The following is a 20,465-nucleotide window of genomic DNA, read 5'->3' on the forward strand; positions in this document are numbered from 1 at the left end:
TTTCCATTGGATTAAGGTCAGGACTTTGACTTGGCCATTCCAAAACATTCACTTTATTCTTCTTTAACCATTCTTTGGTAGAACGACTTGTGTGCTTAGGGTCGTTGTCTTGCTGCATGACCCACCTTCTCTTGAGATTCAGTTCATGGACAGATGTCCTGACATTTTCCTTTAGCATTCACTGGTATAATTCAGAATTCATTGTTCCATCAATGATGGCAAGCCGTCCTGGCCCAGATGCAGCAAAACAGGTCCAAACCATGATACTACCACCACCATGTTTCACAGATGGGATAAGGTTCTTATGCTGGAATGCAGTGTTTTCCTTTCTCCAAACATAACGCTTCTCATTTAAACCAAAAAGTTCTATTTTGGTCTCATCCGTCCACAAAACATTTTTCCAATAGCCTTCTGGCTTGTCCACGTGATCTTTAGCAAACTGCAGACGAGCAGCAATGTTCTTTTTGGAGAGCAGTGGCTTTCTCCTTGCAACCCTGCCATGCACACAATTGTTGTTCAGTGTTCTCCTGATGGTGGACTCATGAACATTAACATTAGCCAATGTGAGAGAGGCCTTCAGTTGCTTAGAAGTTACCCTGGGGTCCTTTGTGACCTCGCCGACTATTCCACGCCTTGCTCTTGGAGTGATCTTTGTTGGTCGACCACTCCTGGGGAGGGTAACAATGGTCTTGAATTTCCTCCATTTGTACACAATCTGTCTGACTGTGGATTGGTGGAGTCCAAACTCTTTAGAGATGGTTTTGTAACCTTTTCCAGCCTGATGAGCATCAACAACGCTTTTTCTGAGCTCCTCAGAAATCTCCTTTGTTCGTGCCATGATACACTTCCACAAACATGTGTTGTGAAGATCAGACTTTGATAGATCCCTGTTCTTTAAATAAAACAGGGTGCCCACTCACACCTGATTGTCATCCCATTGATTGAAAACACCTGACTCTAATTTCACCTTCAAATTAACTGCTAATCCTAGAGCTTCACATACTTTTGCCACTCACAGATCTGTAATATTGAATCATTTTCCTCAATAAATAAATGACCAAGTATAATATTTTTGTCTCATTTGTTTAACTGGGTTCTCTTTATCTACTTTTAGGACTTGTGTGAAAATCTGATGATGTTTTAGGTCATATTTATGCAGAAATATAGAAAATTCTAAAGGGTTCACAAACTTTCAAGCACCACTGTACGTGTGTGTGTGTGTGTGTATATATATATATATATATATATATATATATATATATATATATATATATATATATTACACACACACACACACGTGGGGGCTACAAAAGTAGGTATACAGTAAGGATTACATGCAAACAACAGCAGCAGGATGGGGCGCCACCGCACTTCGCACTCAATTTCCATGCACTATTTGACAAAGAATTTCCCAACAGGTGGATTGGACGTCGGGGAGCCGGTGACTGGGCACCACGTTCGCCGGATCTCACCCCATGGACTTGTTTTTCTGGGGATGTGTAAAAGACAGGGTTTTCACACGCAAGCCACGTTCTGTTGATGCCATGATTCAGTTCATACGGGAGGCTCACCAGGAAATTGATGCTGATAAAGACCTTTGTGCCACAGTGTGCATGGGGGGTGTACACACTCAACTAGTGGAGTGTGCGAATGCCGGGGGCAGATAGTTTGAACATTTGAGGGATTAATATGTTTATTATTGATATGTTTGTATAATCAGTAAAATAATGTTTTGTGTGAACATTTTTTTTCATGACTGTATACCTACTTTTGCAGCCCCCCCCCACACACACACACACCATGTTAATTCTCCACATGTCCACATGTGGTTCCCATTCCTTACAAAACCGTTCAAAAAGCTGAAGAATGTGAGGCATTTGGAGGAGAAAGAGGACAGACCATACACAAAAAACAAACTCCAGTGCTGAAGTGTGTGAAAATTCGACTCCCTATTCACTACATAGTGCACTTCGGCATTTATAACAATATGTACCCTATACAGTAATTATACGGTGTGTGGTTTGGAACAGACCCACAGTGGACTGATGATGGCATTTATGTCTCCTATATAGTGAATAGTGTGTGTGGTTTAGGACGTGTCCACAGTGGAAACACACTAACGGTGCTTAATATTAGTGCACTACATAGTGTAAATACAGTTAAAGTCGGACGTTTACATACTGGGATATGGATTGCCGGTAGGAGGTGCATAGGAGTGAACGCTGGCGCATTTGGCTGCTGCTAATCCCTGGTCCCGCATCTGTTTGATTGTTATTTTTAGCGTTTTAAGTATTTTATTTTCATGCTATCTGTGTGTTTTATTTTCCCAAACCTTCTCTGGGAGATGGGTTTCTTATCTCACGCTTCCTTGAATGTCATCTGCAAATACTAGCCTAAACAGTAACGTTACCTGTTGAGCGGATTCCAGGACTACCTGTGTCAGATATTTCCAACGCCCTGGGAAACCTGTTTGCTCTTGACATCCTAAGACAAGCTATTTGCTACTGCTGAAATCAGGATATAGACTGTGTACTGACTGGGGATCCATCTTATCTATTTGTCCGGACTTTAAAACGGGAGTTTACTGAACTGTTGGCCAAACTGATGGACTAGGCTACTACTAACGTTGACTACCCCGTATTACCTTGCGCGAGCCCTCTTAAGGCTGGCTATTTCTGTTGCCTGCCCTTTGGAGTGTCAAGTGGTGTATCCTGTTGGCTAACATGTTAAGATCAGGGCACAGGCATCTGGCTAGCTGCTCTGTGTGTAGCCTACGTTTGTTTGCTTGGATGGTGACCTGTCAGACGTAGGTTATTCTGTTCAAATGCGTGCAACAGTGATTCTACTCTGGCTCCTTGTTTTGATCTAAGTCACCTACACTGGCTTCACAGTGAGCCAAAACTTTCGCATCGGGTTTCCTGGGACTTCTCCATGGCACTTAAATATTCGTCTGCCTAGCTCCACTATTTGGGGAATAAAACATATAAATTCCCCGACACTCTGCTTGCGCACAAACATCTTGGGTTCCTGCGTCGGCCTAAATATATACACAGGGGCTCTGGACGGACGTTTGCTCGCCACCAACATCCAAACAACGTTGATTCGTTTTGGAGCTGGAATCGTAACATCGAGCGGACTGTTGTTGAGAGGCGCTCTGTTGACTTTACGAACTTGTGTCCCATAAATTTAGTTAAAACTTCACAGAATTGCCCTTCCTCAAGAAATGTGCAGTTTGCTTTATTAAATGTGCGATCTCGCAATAAAAAAGCACCCAACATTAATGACTTGATCACTGATGTTGGCACAGATCTACTATGTTTAACTGAAACTTGGCAAATACCAAATGATTTTCTGGCTTTAAATGAAGCTACTCCTGTAGGATATGAGTATATGGAGAAGCCACGTTTAACTGGGCGGGGCGGGGGGCGGTCTTGCTGTGATCTATCGCTCCAGTGACAGGATTGTATCTATGCCCTTGCAGGATTTTTCATCATTTGAATGTCTTGCTCTGAAGTTTACTGGTGGTCTACCTCTACTGCTTTTGCTCATTTACCGGCCTCCCAGAGTTTCCTCTGTTTTTATTAATGAATTGTCTGAGCTGCTTTCATCTGTCAGTGCTCTGTGTCCATCTGTACTGGTGCTTGGTGATTTGAACATTCATGTTGACTCAGATAACTGTGATTTTGCTAAAAACTTTGTGGCTGTCCTTGATTGTTTTGATTTCACCCAACATGTAGATTTTCCCACCCACTCAAAGGGCCCTATCTTAGATCTTGTTTGTACCTCTGGCATCACACCATCAAATTTAAATTCCAGAGATTTCTGTGTTTCTGATCACATGGCTATTTTATTTAATATTGCTGTCCCTGAGCCTCTCCATCGCAGGCGTGCATTTCGCACCATCACATACAGGAACACAAAAAACATAGCTACAGCTGATTTATTTGACACATTACATCCTATTCTGACCACTAAATCACTAAACTCATCCCCTGAGGAGTTAGTCATGCTCTACAACTCTCACCTTGCTGACCCTCTCAATCACGTTGCCCCCCTGAAGACGCGTACTGTCTCTTTCTCTCACTGTGCTCCGTGGTTCACACCTGAGCTTCGTAAAATGAAGGCTGCTGGTCGGCAGCTGGAGAGACTTAGTCGTAAAACTGGCCTGACAGTCCATGCGCTGGCATACAGTGACCATGTCTCTGCCTACAAAGAGTCTCTAATTGATGCCAAGACCAGTTATTACACCACCATCATTACCAGAGGCCAAGGAAACCCTAGAGCCCTTTTCTCTACTGTAAACAAACTTCTCTTGCCTGCTAAAAACTTTCCTCTTACTCCTTCCACTGATCTTTGTTGTAAATTCCTTGAATTTTTTCAAAACAAAATTAGCTCTATATACAAGCAGATGAAATCCACTCCCATCACTCCTTTTAATGTCCCCTCTCCTTGTCCACCACCAGCTGGATCTTTCTCTGCTTTCTCATTAGTCGATGAGCAGTATGTCCTCAGCTTAGTCTCTAAATCCAGGCCTACCACCTGCCTCCTCGACCCTATGCCCGCCCCTTTGGTTAAGATTCGCCTGCCAGTTCTCTGCCCTCTGCTGGTCAAGATAATAAACTCGTCCCTTTCAACTGGATTAGTCCCTCAGGCTCTCAAAACAGCAGCCATCACTCCTGTCTTGAAAAAACCTGGAGCAGCTATTGATGATTTTAAAAATTATCGCCCCATCTCCAATCTTCCCTTCATTGCAAAAGTCCTACAGCGTATTGTTGCCAATCAGCTCCAAGAGCATTTAGCCCCATACGATCTTTGGGAGAAGTTTCAGTCTGGGTTTAGGGCCATGCATAGCACCAAGACTGCCCTGGTCAAGGTTGTCAACGATTTGCTGTTAGCTGCTGACACTGGCCATGTCAGTATACTTGTTCTCCTTGACCTTACAGCAGCTTTTGACACTGTATGTCACAATCTTTTATTGAGCCGCTTAGAAACTCTGCTTGGCATCACTGGTTCTTCTTTAGCCTGGTTTAAATCTTATCTTACCATGAGAGAACAGTTTGTGTCAATTGGAGACTTTAGATCCCCTAAATCACCCCTCCTTCATGGTGTCCCTCAGGGCTCTGTCCTGGGACCCTTATTATTTGTAATATACATCCTCCCTCTTGGCCACATAATACAGCATTATGGGCTTAACTTTCACTGTTATGCAGATGACACCCAAATTTACATTCAAACCAAACCCTCTCACCCACTCCCTCCGTCCAATCTTGTCAACGGTCTAAATGCAGTTAACAACTGGATGGTGCAGAACTTTCTTAAACTAAATCAAGATAAAACAGAAGCCATCCTCATTTCCACCCCTTCTATCTTGAAAAAACTGCAGCACTCACAGCTATCTATTCCTGGTTATTTCACCTTCACTACTGTTGAAGTAAGAAATCTGGGTGTTATTCTGGACTCTACTCTCTTTTGACTCACACATTAAAAATATTACTAAAACAGCTTTCTTTCACCTGAAGTCTCTCCAAACTCCGTCCCTCTTTAACTTCATCTGCAGCTGAAACGCTTATACATGCTTTTATCCCCTCAAGACTGGACTACTGCAATGCTCTACTCGATGGAATCCCAGCCAAGCGACTAAATAGGCTGCAATATGTCCAAAACTCAGCTGCTCGGGTACTCACTCACACCAGGCCCTGGGATCATATCACTCCTATTCTCTACAACCTGCACTGGCTCCCAGTCAAATACCGCATCCAGTACAAAATTATCCTGCTTGTCTACAAATCCCTACATAACCTGGCCCCTCCCTATTTATCAAATCTCCTAATTCCATATCAGCTACCTCTAAATCTTTGCTCCACAGATGTCCACCTATTAGCAGTCCCTTACTCTCGGCTCTGCTCTATGGGTGACAGGGCTTTCAGTCAGTGTGTTTACATGCACATCCAAATCGAGCTACTGTCGGTAATCGAGCTAAGGGTCCCAGCAGGGGTGCCAGAGAAATCCAATCCTACATGCACACAAGGAAATCGAGCTATTGTGTGAGGTACATTGTGCACCCGAGCCACAGGTGGCGCTACACGCCCCATCGTGTTGGTACACTTCCGGTTGTCGTCATGAAGAAGAGCTATTCAAGAGTGTAAACAAAGTTATCAGTTCCGTGTTCACAAGAAGAACGACGACGAGGACAGCAACCAGGGCTTAATTTGAGCCGGAACATGACGGAACAAGATCCATAACCTCCGTCGTCAGATCCAGCAGCTATTTTCATTTCATTCGGTGTTCCGGCAACTATTTAAATGGATCAGATCACCTCCGTGACCATCACAAAGGGGAAAAAAATCAAACAATAAATTAAATAAGTAAATAAAAATGTGTTTAGTGTTCGGTTTTGATTTTGATATCTGTTGTTGATTTCTCTCCTATGACATCCACAAAATCTATGCGAAAGGGGAAGAGGGAGGGACATGGGGTGTACACTTCCGCTCAGTAGAACACCGGGTTTTTTGTAGCCGTTAGCTTGCGCTGTGGAAAAAATGGCAAAAAAACAAGAAAGCTTACTAAAATGTTTAAAATGAATTCTCCAACTTGTTTTGTAACCCTTTATTTCTTCACTATTACTTGAATTGATTGCACTTACAGTGGTGCTTGAAAGTTTGTGAACCCTTTAGAATTTCCTATATTTCTGCATAAATATGACCTAAAACATCATCAGATTTTCACACAAGTCCTAAAAGTAGATAAAGAGAACCCAGTTAAACAAATGAGACAAAAATATTATACTTGGTCATTTATTTATTGAGGAAAATGATCCAATATTACATATCTGTGAGTGGCAAAAGTATGTGAACCTTTGCTTTCAGTATCTGGTGTGACCCCCTTGTGCAGCAATAACTGCAACTAAACGTTTGCGGTAACTGTTGATCAGTCCTGCACACCAGCTTGGAGGAATTTTAGCCCGTTCCTCCGTACAGAACAGCTTCAACTCTGGGATGTTGGTGGGTTTCCTCACATGAACTGCTCGCTTCAGGTCCTTCCACAACATTTCCATTGGATTAAGGTCAGGACTTTGACTTGGCCATTCCAAAACATTCACTTTATTCTTCTTTAACCATTCTTTGGTAGAACGACTTGTGTGCTTAGGGTCGTTGTCTTGCTGCATGACCCACCTTCTCTTGAGATTCAGTTCATGAACAGATGTCCTGACATTTTCCTTTAGAATTCGCTGGTATAATTCAGAATTCATTGTTCCATCAATGATGGCAAGCCATCCTGGCCCAGATGCAGCAAAACAGGCCCAAACCATGATACTACCACCACCATGTTTCACAGATGGGATAAGGTTCTTATGCTGGAATGCAGTGTTTTCCTTTCTCCAAACATAACGCTTCTCATTTAAACCAAAAAGTTTTATTTTGGTCTCATCCGTCCACAAAACATTTTTCCAATAGCCTTCTGGCTTGTCCACGTGATCTTTAGCAAACTGCAGACGAGCAGCAATGTTCTTTTTGGACAGCAGTGGCTTTCTCCTTGCAACCCTGCCATGCACACCATTGTTGTTCAGTGTTCTCCTGATGGTGGACTCATGAACATTAACATTAGCCAATGTGAGAGAGGCCTTCAGTTGCTTAGAAGTTACCCTGGGGTCCTTTGTGACCTCGCCGACTATTACACGCCTTGCTCTTGGAGTGATCTTTGTTGGTCGACCACTCCTGGGGAGGGTAACAATGGTCTTGAATTTCCTCCATTTGTACACAATCTGTCTGACTGTGGATTGGTGGAGTCCAAACTCTTTAGAGATGGTTTTGTAACCTTTTCCAGCCTGATGAGCATCAACAACGCTTTTTCTGAGCTCCTCAGACATCTCCTTTGTTCGTGCCATGATACACTTCCACAAACATGTGTTGTGAAGATCAGACTTTGATAGATCCCTGTTCTTTAAATAAAACAGGGTGCCCACTCACACCTGATTGTCATCCCATTGATTGAAAACACCTGACTCTAATTTCACCTTCAAGTTAACTGCTAATCCTAGAGGTTCACATACTTTTGCCACTCACAGATATGTAATATTGGATCATTTTCCTCAATAAATAAATGACCAAGTATAATATTTTCATCTCATTTGTTTAACTGGGTTCTCTTTATCTACTTTTAGGACTTGTGTGAAAATCTGATGATGTTTACGACATATTTATGCAGAAATATAGAAAATTCTAAAGGGTTCACAAACTTTCAAGCACCACTGTATGTTTGCTGGCACTGCTTTTAAATTATTCTCTTTTTTGGGCTTTTTCCACCTTTATTGGATAGGACAGTGTAGAGACAGGAAATGAGCAGGAGAAAAACAGGGAGGGCTCGGAAAATGACCGCAGGTCGGAATCGAACCCGGGTCCCCGGATTTATGGTATGGCGCCTTACCCACCTGAGCCATGAAGTCCCGCTGGCACTGCTTTTAAATACCCTACTTAAATCCTTAAAATGAGCCATTTAACTCATGTCTTGTGTGATCTGATCTCCAATGGTGAAATAAACCGGTTGTGATATGAGTACAGTCTGTTATTTTAGAAGATAAATTTAATATATAATTTAATATATAGCCTAATAAAAAATAATATAACATAATATCACAACATATTACTGTCTGTAACTGTTCGTCACTAAAGCGTTTTCTAAGATCATAATGTCTGATATTATTAGTATTTTTTTTACACACACAATAGGCGTGTGTGCGTAAAGTTATAGTAAACCACCCCCCGCCTTTTTTTTTTTGAGTCGCCGGACCCACCCACCTCCTGCGTTCCGGGACCTCCCACTTCACAAATTAAGCACTGACAGCAACATCGAGATATATTATATATATATATATATTCAACTCCTTAAGCTGAATGAGCATGAACTCTATCTCCTCATTGCTCTAGAAGTGCACGTTTCTACTACTGTTGTCATGCCGACCGAGGCTGTTGTGTTTCCCGCTTGTGGTCTCGTCACTCGTCACTTCCGGAAGGGGCGGTGCTGAAGTAAGTAGCGCGACTACGTAGCTCGACAGGGTTTACATGCACTAAGTAGCTCGGCTAAAATCGCATAATCTAGGTTGTGTAGCTCGATTCCGAGAAATCCAGTTCGGTTCGATTTCAGCCGAGCTAAGGTGTTTCCACGGCATTTAGAACTTCGATTTCAGTCGAGCTACGGCAGAAATTCGATTTTCTCTATGTGCATGTAAACGCACTCACTGTTAATGGCCCTAAGCTGTGGAATGCCCTGCCACTAGCGTTGCACCAATGCTCAACACTGTCCACTTTCAAAAAACAGCTAAAAACACATCTCTTTAGCTCGGCCTTTGCTCTCTGATTTTTAATAACATTATTATCATTATTGATTTCTCATAATTTTTATTATTGTTGTTCTTATCTTATTGTTTTGCTTTTATTTATTTATTTATTTTTCATTTTTTATTGAGGGTTACATTAAATATCCATAGATAACATACACATGGCCCTCAGAAAAATAACTGGCAAAGATGAAATTAACACTATCAAAAAGGTAAATAAAATTAAAATATTCTATCTATTTAAAAACAATATCTAAGAGTGACACAATTCTAAAAAAATGTCATACTCAGCCTTCGGCTGAACTCGATGGGCGATTTACACAACTTCATGTCACGCGGTAAACTGTTCCACAATTTCGCCGCACTAAACCTAAATGATTTCTGACCAAATGATTGTCTGCATTTTGGGAGAATTACATTACAGCTACTGTTCCTGGTGTTCTTTTGATGAATCTGGTTATAAACTTTGAACTTTTCGCTGATGTAACCAGGCGCCTGACCGTTCAAGGCTTTGAACACCAACTTCACTTTAGCGTGTGCGACTTTTTCTTTGAAAGGGACGATATTCAGCTCATCAAATAGGGCCTTCGATGGTGCATCCCACTGAGCATCCAGAATAATCCGCGCAGCTCGCTTTTGTAGACGTAGCATGGTGTCACTGATACTCACTGAAGAATCTCCCCACACTACCGCACCATAGTCCATAACAGGCTGGATCACAGCATTATAATAACTAATTCTTGCTCTTTTATTTAGAAATTTTCTTGTCCGCTTTAACAAACCCAGTCTCTTGGATATCTTTGCAGCCATTTTCTCGGAATGAACCGCCCAAGAAAGTATGTCATCGAGATGGATTCCGAGTAACCTGCTGGTTTTAACACTGTTGATAAGATTTCCAGAGATTGTTACAGCAAGGGACTCGCCTTCCGTCTCCAGCTTACTGTGCTTAGGTCTACTGCACACCAGCATGGTTTTAGTTTTCTCAGCATTCAGTGCCATTTTGTTGTTTCTTGCCCACTTATCGATAAGCGAAAGATCTTCCTGTAGCAACACTTCCACTGTGTGGATATCACGTCCTGATGCAAGTTGTGTAGTATCATCTGCATAAATGTACATGTTGGTCTTCTTCACGTGTAGAGATAAATCATTTATGAAGACAATAAACAGCAGCGGACCCAATATCGACCCTTGTGGGACCCCAGATGTTACAGGAAGAGAACTGGATACCTTTCCTTGGACACTAGCTTTCTGCAAGCGCCCTTCCAGGTATGACCGGAACCATTCTAAAGATTCATCAGAGAACTGGTATACCTTAAGCTTCTTTAACAAGATGCTGTGATCGACCAGGTCGAAGGCTTTTCTGTAATCAATGAGCGTAAGTCCCGTCAACAGGCCATTATCCATGTTCGTTAGCAAGTTATCCACAAGTTCAATAAGTGTGGTTTCGCAGGAGTGAGACGGTCTGAAACCAGACTGGTGTTTGAATAGTAGTCCATATTGAATGAGGAAATCATACATTGCAAGGTGAACATGGCGCTCCAATACCTTAGATACAACAGGTAAGATGCTAATGGGTCTGTAGTTTCCAACACTAAGATGGTCACCAGCCTTGAAAACAGGGGTTACTTTAGCAAGCTTCCAAGACGCTGGAAAGATTTTCTTGGAGATGGATAGATTAATGACTTTGGTGAGGGGTTTTGCTATGGCTGGTGCAGCTACTCGTAGTAGATGTGCAGATAAGCCATCCAGACCAGTTGCTTTAGTAGGCTGTAGTCCTCTGAGATATTTATAGACGAAGGCCTCTTGTATTTCAGGGATGTTGAATCTAGATGTTGAAGGTACTTTGGCCTGCACAAACTCTATAAGTGGCTTTAGGTTTAGTTCGTCATCACTGGATGATCTATACTTGACTGCCACTGACACAAAGAACTCATTGAAAGCATTAGCAATTTCCAGGGGATCGTGGATGACAGCATCGTCCTTATTGATCAATAAGACTGAAGCTTTGTCTTGCGATCCCATGGCATTCTTGAGGTGCTTCCAGAATTCCTTTGCACTTTGGCTCTTCTCAAGTGAATTTTGGAAATACTTACTCTTCGCATTACGGATGGCCCTAAAAGTACCGTTACGCTGGTCCCTGTACTTCCTCCAGTCTTCCGGTGTGTCTGATTTACGGGCCTTCTTTAATAAGAAATCTCGATGCTGTATCTGTTCGTATATATTGGGTGCCATCCATTCTGGCTGCCTTTGTCTCCTAACCCGTTTTCGGATGAGAGGGACGTGTATGTCGGCAGCATCTAGAAAGGTACGGGTGAAAAACTGGATAACGTCCTCTGGGTCATCATACATGTCAAGTACGTTCCAAGGGACGTTTTGAAGGTCACTTAGAAATGCCTGTTCGTCAAGGTTTTTCCATTTCCTGTAATGTATAATGTTCTCCACTTGAAAAGAGGACTGTTTCTTGTACTTCCGTACGATGCTGACGGGGAGGTGATCCGACAAGCCACAGTTAAATACCTTCGTGGCGAGGATGTGCTGCGGGCGGTTAGAATAGACATGGTCCAAGCAGGTTTTACTAGCGGGGCGAGTTATTTCCTTTATAAGCTGGGTCAGACCAAGACCGGATAGGTATTTTACCAGCCGGTGATCACTTTGTTCTTTATCAAGCATATCGATGTTGATGTCACCCAGAAGAAGGATTTCTTTGTCGGTAATGTAGAGACGCTCTATTGCACTCTCGAACTTCCGATCATATTCAGCTGATTCATCAGGGCGATATGCGCCAACTATGAATAAGGGACAATTTGACTTGAACGGTGTAACTTTGACACAAAGAAGCTCAAGCTCATCCAATTCAAATACTTTTTGTCGGCTGTAGGTGACTTCACTTGAGATGTACATCAATACTCCACCACCGCTCTTGCCCACCCTGTCTTTACGCTCGATCTTGTAACCTGGGATGTAAATCTCGGAGTCTAGTTTTCCATCATGCAACCAGCTCTCGGTGATGATGAGCACATCTAGTTGGAGTTTACTGGTAATAAGGAGAGCGCGTATTTCCTCATACTTTTCATTGCTTAGGCTCCGTACATTCCAATGACATACTCTCAGACCTTTTTCAGCCAGCGAAATATTAAACGGGATTTGCGTATCGGCTGGGCCAGGGTTCAGCTGAACATCATTACACAGTTGGATCATCAGAAGTGTCATAAATGATCGTCTCAGGAGAACCAACCCTGCGCGCGCAAGAATGTTTGGTGACAGACACGAAGAACGAGTGTGCTTAAAATGCCGACCGAGCGAAGGTACTTGAACCTGAATCTTGATTACGTTTTCCGTAGAAAACAATATTACTGGAGAGTTTAGACTTGGTCTGCTGATGCTTTGGAATGAAAGCCACATGAAGAGAAAAATACACACTTCCCTGTTAAACGTCATTGTTCGCGCAGTTTTATCTTCCAATGCGCGTGCGAATGTCCTCCTTACTGTGGTGCATGCAATCCGTGCGAGCATCGGACTCTGCACACACTTCCGGTCCTTTTATTGTTTTTTTTCTTACTGTTCAGTGTCCTTGGGTGCCTTGAAAGGTGCTTATAAATAAAATGTATTATTATTATTATTATTATTATGTGATGGAAAATTTGACTTTCAGTGGTTTCTTCGAGCTGTTCTTTTTCTGTGACAGAATGATCACAATATACATCTTTAATAAAAAAAACACCCCTAAAAGTACCCCCTCAGGAATGTCTCTTGGAGTTATTTGTAAACACCTGCAGATTCCAAGATCATCAGCTCAAACAATTGTATGGAAGTAAAAGTTATTGGGAGGTGAAGCCACTTTGCTGGAAGAAGACCCAAACTGTCCCCTTCAACGGAGAGGAAATTGGTTCAGATTGTCAGGAACAACCCAGAAACCACCAAGGCACAGGTCTGCCATGAAGTGGAAGCTGCTGGAACACCAGTGTTACCGTCTACAGTCAGGTGAGTTTTACATCACCATGGGCTGAGAGGCTGCTGCCCAAGAAAGAAGCTCCTGCTCCAAAATCCACAGCTTCAAGCTCGAGAAAAGTTTAGAGCAGATCATATGGACAAAGAAAAAAACCTTCTAGAGGAATGTTTTATGGTCAGAAGAGACAAAGATGGAGTTGTTTGGCCACAATGACCAGCGGTACAGAGGAACACTGTACCAACTGTAAAGCATGGTGGTGGTAGCATCAGGCTCAGGGTCTGTCTTGCTCCCAGTGGAACTGATACGCTGCACAAAGTGGATGGAATCATGAAGAACCTCAGAATTCTTCAACATAACCTCAAACCATCAGAAACTTGGACCCAGTTGTGCGTTCCAACAGGACAATGACCCCAAACACACACCAGAGCTGGTTGTGGATGATAAAGCAGGAGAACATTCAGCTTAAACAAGTCCTGAGCTAAACCCTGTTGACAATCTGTGGACTGTGAATAAAAGTCGGGTCTGTTCCAGGAAACACACAAATTTAATCGAATTCTACCAATTCTGCCAAGAAGAGAGGAGAAATATCCAACCAGAACTCTGACAGAAGCTTGTTGATGGTGAGCGGAAGCGTTTGGGGAAGGAGAAACTCGCTCAGGGACATTTCACCAAATATGAGAAGGCTGTATGTACAATTTTGATCCTGTGTTGGTTTCAGAAAACACAAAATAAAGACTTGTGCAGTAGGTTTTTTTCTATTAAAGATGTGTTGTAATCATTCTGTCACAGAAAAAGATCAGTTCAGAGAACTCACTGAAAGTCCAATACTGCCATCACATTCACACCCCTGTATGTAAACTTCTGAATGCGAACAGAGTCATAGTGAGTCAGGTGTTGGGAGAAAACACTGCCTCAGTAATCAGACCAGTTTAACCCGAGTCAGTGTACTGAACACACACAGACACTGCTGCTCTGTACAGAGAGAGAGAGAGAGGGAGAGAGGGAGAGAGAGGGAGGGAGAGAGAGGGAGAGGGAGGGAGAGGGAGAGAGGGAGGGAGAGGGAGGGAGAGAGAGAGGGAGAGAGAGAGAGAGGGAGAGGGAGAGAGAGAGGGAGAGAGGTGTATGGAAGATAAATTCTCACCTGACAGCTCTTTGTGTTCTCTTGAATTTCCAGAGAGGTTCTCAAATGACTGTGGAAAAAAAATCAACATACTTTATACACACTGCTGAGGTTCTGGTGATAAAACAGTGTGTGTGTGTGTGTGTGTGTGTGTGTGTGTGTGTGTGTGTGTGTGTGTGTGTGTGTGAGAGACAGAGAGAGAGAGAGAGAGAGAGAGAGAGAGAGAGAGAGTCCTGTATAAACAGTTGTATTTTATACAGTACCAGTCAAAAGTTTGTACACCCCACTCTACTCATTGACAGGGGTTTCTGTACTGTGACGATTCTCTACACTGTAAAACAAAACTGAAGACATCAAAACTATGAAACAACATCCGGAACATATACAAAAAAATTATGTGGTAAACAAAAAAAAGTGTTAAAAAAACAAAATGTGTTTGATGTTTTAGATTCTTCATCGTGTCCAGCGTTTCCCTTGATGACTCTTTGTACACTACTGCCATTCTCTTAACCAGCTTCATGAGGGAGTCACCTGGAATACTTTTCAATTAACAGCTGTGGCTCGTCAAAAGGTCATTAATGGATGAGTTTCTTACCTTCTTAATGCATTTGAGATCAAACAGTAAACAGTAAATTATAAAAATACAGTAAACAGCCTGATTCCACAACTGTATTAATCCGTATTATGTCACGAACCGAACAACTAAGTAAAGAGAAACGACATCCATCATTACTTTAAGACAGGAAGTGACTTAATTAATAAAAATAAAGGAAAAACACTGAATTAGAAGGGGTGTCCAAACTTTTGACTGGCTCTGTATAGAGATGCTGTAGAGTAGAGTATGGTGACTCACTCGGCTCCTCCTGGTCCGGGAGAGCTCCACTCCGGAGCTGCTGTCCACATCTCCCATAAGGAAATCCGACACTCTGGGGATCAGACATTACAGATGTTATATATCCAAATCTACATCAGTCAGGACATGTACATTATTATTTTCCAGTACAAGTGTAAATATAATCAGTTCTATGAAGTAAAGAAACAGAGAACGCAGAAGGGCAGCTTTCTGCCACGGGGCATTATATCACACTCTATATTAGACTCTATACCTGAATAAGTTTCACATACGTATACAATACCTTTAAAACGAGGCCTGCTAAGATATCACCGTACCTATGGTCTAGCAGCAGTGGCTAAATTCCTAATTGTCCTGATCTACATCACCCACACGCTCTGTCCAGGTCACATGATTGTTACAAAGTGAAGAAAACTTTTTAAACATTTGTCTCAATTACTAATCATTTTTACAAAATCGTAACATTACTGGGATGAATTTAAGGGACAGTTTTAACTCAGAGTAAGGTGGGCCAATTATAATAACACACACCATATTTCTAAAAGTATGTTCACCCTAATCATCCCACCCATATGTCCCTGTTGGACGTCTCAATCCAAATTTATTCCCTTTTTCTGATTATAATAACCTCCACTCTTCTGGGAAGGCTTTCCACTAGATTTTGGGGCGTGGCTGTGGGGATTTGTGTTCATTTAGCTACAGGAACGTTAGTGAGGTCAGACCCTGATGTTGGGACGTTGAGGCTCCAGTTCATCCCAAAGGTGTTCAGTGGGGTTGAGTTCAGTCAGGGCTCTGTGCAGGACACTCGAGTTCTTCACTCCAACCTTCACACACCACGTCTTCATGGAGCTCGCGGTGTGTACAGGAGCATCGTCGTGCTGGAACAGGTTTGGACTCTGAGTTACTCCAGTGAAGGGAAACTGTAACGCTACAGCGTATAGAGACATTCTATTACCCTGTGTGTTTACGGAAGACCCACGTACAGGTGTGATGGTCAGGGGTTTGGGGAAGTGAAGGGTTTCTCCATGTTTCAGTCTCCCATCCACACGAAAACAGAGCTTTGAGTCACTGAATACAAAGCGTTTCAAAGTTTTAAAACTCCATTTTTATCTGATTTTGTGTGATGAATGTTTTTGCGCGTGTTATGAATGTGCTAGGACTCAGTTTATCGTGCCTGCTGATCAGGTCACTACTCTGTGCGCCATGATTTCAACAGTAACCACACTGAGAACACAGATTTATCATCTGATCCAGAACATCATTCCAGTTGAGCCGTAAACACCTCATCATCACCACACACAGATTAACCCTCCTGCACGGATTCAGAACACTCGAGGACAGCCGAGAATCTCACTGTGGAGCTTTTCATTTCTGATTCAGTCACTGAAATACTCACACATTGCCAAACGTGAACGCCAACGTGTCGATGGACGTGTATATCTCACGAAAAATGGCACTCTCCTTTTCTTTGTTCACTTCCTTTAAATTCAGGCCTGTGGGAAGCAAGAAGTCACGTGAGAACAGCACTGAAACCCAAACGTTATATCAACCACAATAAAGGCATTCATCACAAACACTTCAGTCACACACACACACACACACACACACACACACACACACACTTTAAACATCAACACAATTGTATGTGAGGTTAGAAACGAGCTTCAGACGAGCGTCTCTACAGCACTAACCTACACCACAGTGCACACAAACAGGGTGAGAGCTCGGGAACTCGCTACAAACAAAACAACTCCAACAAGTCGACTTTATTTAACGTTGAGGTGTTCATACTGTGTGTGTGTGTGTGTGTGTGTGTGTGTGTGTGTGTGTGTGTGTGTGTGTGTGTGCACACCTGTGAGTGTGAGAGACCCATCAGGTAACTAAATAATAATAAAGTGTACATTTGTCTGGAGCACACAGATGGAGGTCACATGACTTGAGTCTCTGTTCCTCTGTCAGGATTTAGCTGTAAAATCAGATGCTAACCGCTAGTTAGCCCATTCACTAACACGCTAAACCAGTACAAGGGTACAGTGACTCTCCTGTGTGACGCAAATCCTCACAAATCTCTAAGGGTTTCTTCTTCATAATCACAACTAGTCCTAATAAGCGCACGCGCACACACACACACACACACACACACACACACACCCTCTTCTGGCGTTTGGAACACAGCCATCATAATAGAGATCTGATTGGCTGCTCATAGAAAGTGTACAGATGAGTGTGCAAATCAAAACCGAGTTTAAACACAAACACGTCTCATCCTGAGTGATCAACAGAACCAGAACTAAAGCCAGAACATAAACAAAAATCAAAATATTCAGACCTAGAATTACAAGCAGAGTAAGATCTACAGATCTACACTGGAACTAGAACCAAAACTAATCATGACCAGAGAGAGAGCGAGAGAGAGAGAGAGAGAGAGAGAGAGAGAGAGAGAGACTAGCCAGAACCAGGAAACAGAAATTTAACTGAAAGAAGAATCAAAGACTGAACTAGAACCAAACATAAAAGAACCTAAACTGGTGCTCAAGGAGGAACCAGAAATAAAATGAAAATTAAAGCACAACTAGAACTAGGCATGTCATCAGGACACAGAACTAAAACTGGAACCAGAAGCGATGTGATGTTATAGTTAGGTACTAAAGCAAACACATGGAAATAAACAGCATGTACTAGATAGTGTGCACTACAGACGCTATTGCTGCTCATTCGTTCTCACCTGTGTGATCACGCTTTGTGTTTATTCCAGAGCAGAATGAAGTGTAAACCTTACGGCGTTCTTTCACTTGTTCTAAAGTTTAAGAGTAAAGAGCAGTGAAACTCTGCAGCATCTCATCTACAGGAAATTATACAGTGAGGATACACACGACACACTCGGCCAGAGAACCTCACACTCACTGAGGCTTCCTGTCTGAGAAATACACAGGAAACAAACACACACAGCTTCTCGCTCCTAAACTTAGACCAATAACATGCTCTTAAATTACACAAACAGGCGACTACATTCATGTTACATCACAATAATCACTTCTTCATTAGTGTTTGTTAAATTATCACAATAGCCTCCTGGTTAGCATGGTGTGCTAAATGTGTGTGTGTGTGTGTGTGTGTGTGTGTGTGTGTGTGTGTGTGTGTGCGCGCATCACACTGAGATCTTTAAACACAGACAAAATGACAAAGCCACAGAGAAGTAAACACTCACACTGAAAATGTTCTTTGTGACGCTGCTCCTGACTCAGGTAGGGGCGGGGCTTAAATTATGAAGGCGGGGCTTGTATGTAGAAGTGATTCAGATGATAACATGCTGTAGTTTACTTTTGATTTGTATATTTAAACACTTTCTTTGTTCTTTTATAGAGCTGTTTGTGTAAAAACATGTCTGACTCAGAGACTCTGAAGTTGCCCAGTTCTAAACTGGTGGTTATACACTTCCATTACTAAACAAGACGCTAAAATTACAGAACATGTTCCCAATTTCATCTAGAACAACAAAACCGTAAACAACGCAACACGATTAAACACCAAATCACACACAAAAATCCACTTTAAATGACACATGTACAGTAAAACTTAACAAATGCAACAAATATTTACTATTACTGACTTCTATTAGAACAAATCTGAGACCTTAAAAGAACTGCAGCTACTGAAAAAATTATGGCCAAAAAAGTAAACGAAACAAACAAACAGATCAACACTGTTCTTCAATACAGAAGCCTTCTGAACCTCAGGATGTGGGACAGCTTCACCAAAACAGGTTCATAGTGAAAACGTTTAAACAGCCAAATAAATAAATGCTCAACTATAAACTTGATATGGAAACCCATGAAATAATAATAATCTGAAAAAGCTTCTTAACTTACTGAAAGAAAATATATATTATAAAACATTAATGCTAAAACTGTGTAATGTACTTACAGCTCAGAAAAATCTCATTCTAATATAAATACAGTAAATAAAGAGCGAGGACAGGAGGATGAATTCCTGACCTTGAATGTCACGGTGTCATCGATATCCACTTTTCCTGACTGCAGTCAATGTTGGAAAAGAAAAATAATTTAAACCTGTAAAGATGGCGAGTGTAAGAAATGAAAGCGCCAGAGTTAAAGGAAACTGTCACGATGTCCTCGATGTCCCACTGAACTTCCTGACTCACACAGAGGAATAAATAAATAAACCCCAACTTCAGTTTTTCCACTCTTCACTTCCCCATGACGACTCGTTCACTTGGTCAGATGACTGACACACACACACACTTGCTGATCTTTTTGCTGACAAACTGAGAGAATAAAGTAAAACGTTCCTCAGTTTCTCCGAGATTCCGAGTGTGTGAGATTCCGAGTGTGAAATTCCGTCGCCCTGCAGTGGAACGCTGACCTCTTCCTCTTCTTTCTCTTCTTCTTCCTCAGGACATCCTGCAATCCCACAACAATGCTCCTGCTCCCTACTCCTGCGCCTTTCACCTCCCAAATAAGGGAACCACAGTACACACACACACACACACCTCTGTGCGTCACTACCAATCAAAATAGTCCATCTTATTCAATTAAAAAAAAAAAAAAATCAAAAACAAAATTAGAGTCAGAACTAGAACCAGGACTGTAAATACAACTAAAACTACAGGTAGAACTAAATAGAACTGGAGTTAAGAACAGACTCGAGCCAAGTGTAAAACCAGAACCTGAACCAGGTCCGGTGCAGTACTGATTAAAAGTCAGGAGTGCGGTTCCTCCCAGGCGAGTGTGTTTCACTGAAGGATGAGCACAGGGCTGTGTGATACCAGAAATAATATCGATAACGTGATAAATGAGCTCACAACACGTTACTGAGATATAGTGAGTAACTTGTTCTCTCTCTGTCTGGCGTATCACTGCAGTGACGCGGCCGGTCTCACGACTTTTCTTCCAGCCATCAAACGGTCTATGGAAGATTTACAGTAGCGGTTTCCCGTTGCCTCCTACTGGATTATTATAGAGATTTTCTCCTCTCAATCACTCACACCTCAGTTAACCCGTTTACCGAACTGCACGTCTCTGAACTGTGGGGGAAACCCACGCAGACACGGGGAGAACATGCAAACTCCACACAGAAAGGCGAGCGTGATAACCACTACACCACCGTGTCACCCCGATAACTTGTTCAAATTTGGTAAATTCAGTAATTTAACTCTTAAATAAAAAATTAGGCTTTTCTCCTTTATAGT

The 20,465-nt window shown here is 42.2% G+C and overlaps 1 protein-coding gene across 14 annotated transcripts in view; it reads right to left on the minus strand.

The window, feature by feature from the left end:
- Nucleotides 1-20,465, minus strand: part of LOC132871943 (rho GTPase-activating protein 29-like) — a 50,193-nt gene that overhangs the window by 21,381 nt on the left and 8,347 nt on the right. For 12 of the 14 annotated variants that reach the window (XM_060906591.1, XM_060906590.1, XM_060906588.1 and 9 more), the window contains 3 exons: nt 16,653-16,749; nt 15,257-15,329; nt 14,425-14,473 (listed from right to left, as the gene is read on the minus strand). In XM_060906591.1, coding sequence (XP_060762574.1) covers nt 14,425-14,473; nt 15,257-15,329; nt 16,653-16,749 — 219 coding nt within the window. Of the gene's footprint in view, nt 1-14,424; nt 14,474-15,256; nt 15,330-16,652; nt 16,750-17,981; nt 18,054-19,251; nt 19,747-20,465 lie in introns of those variants that run through there. The other 2 variants (XM_060906593.1, XM_060906592.1) reach the window with 2 other exon arrangements.

Source organism: Neoarius graeffei, chromosome 23 (assembly GCF_027579695.1).
Source record: "Neoarius graeffei isolate fNeoGra1 chromosome 23, fNeoGra1.pri, whole genome shotgun sequence".
Taxonomy (NCBI): domain Eukaryota; kingdom Metazoa; phylum Chordata; class Actinopteri; order Siluriformes; family Ariidae; genus Neoarius; species Neoarius graeffei.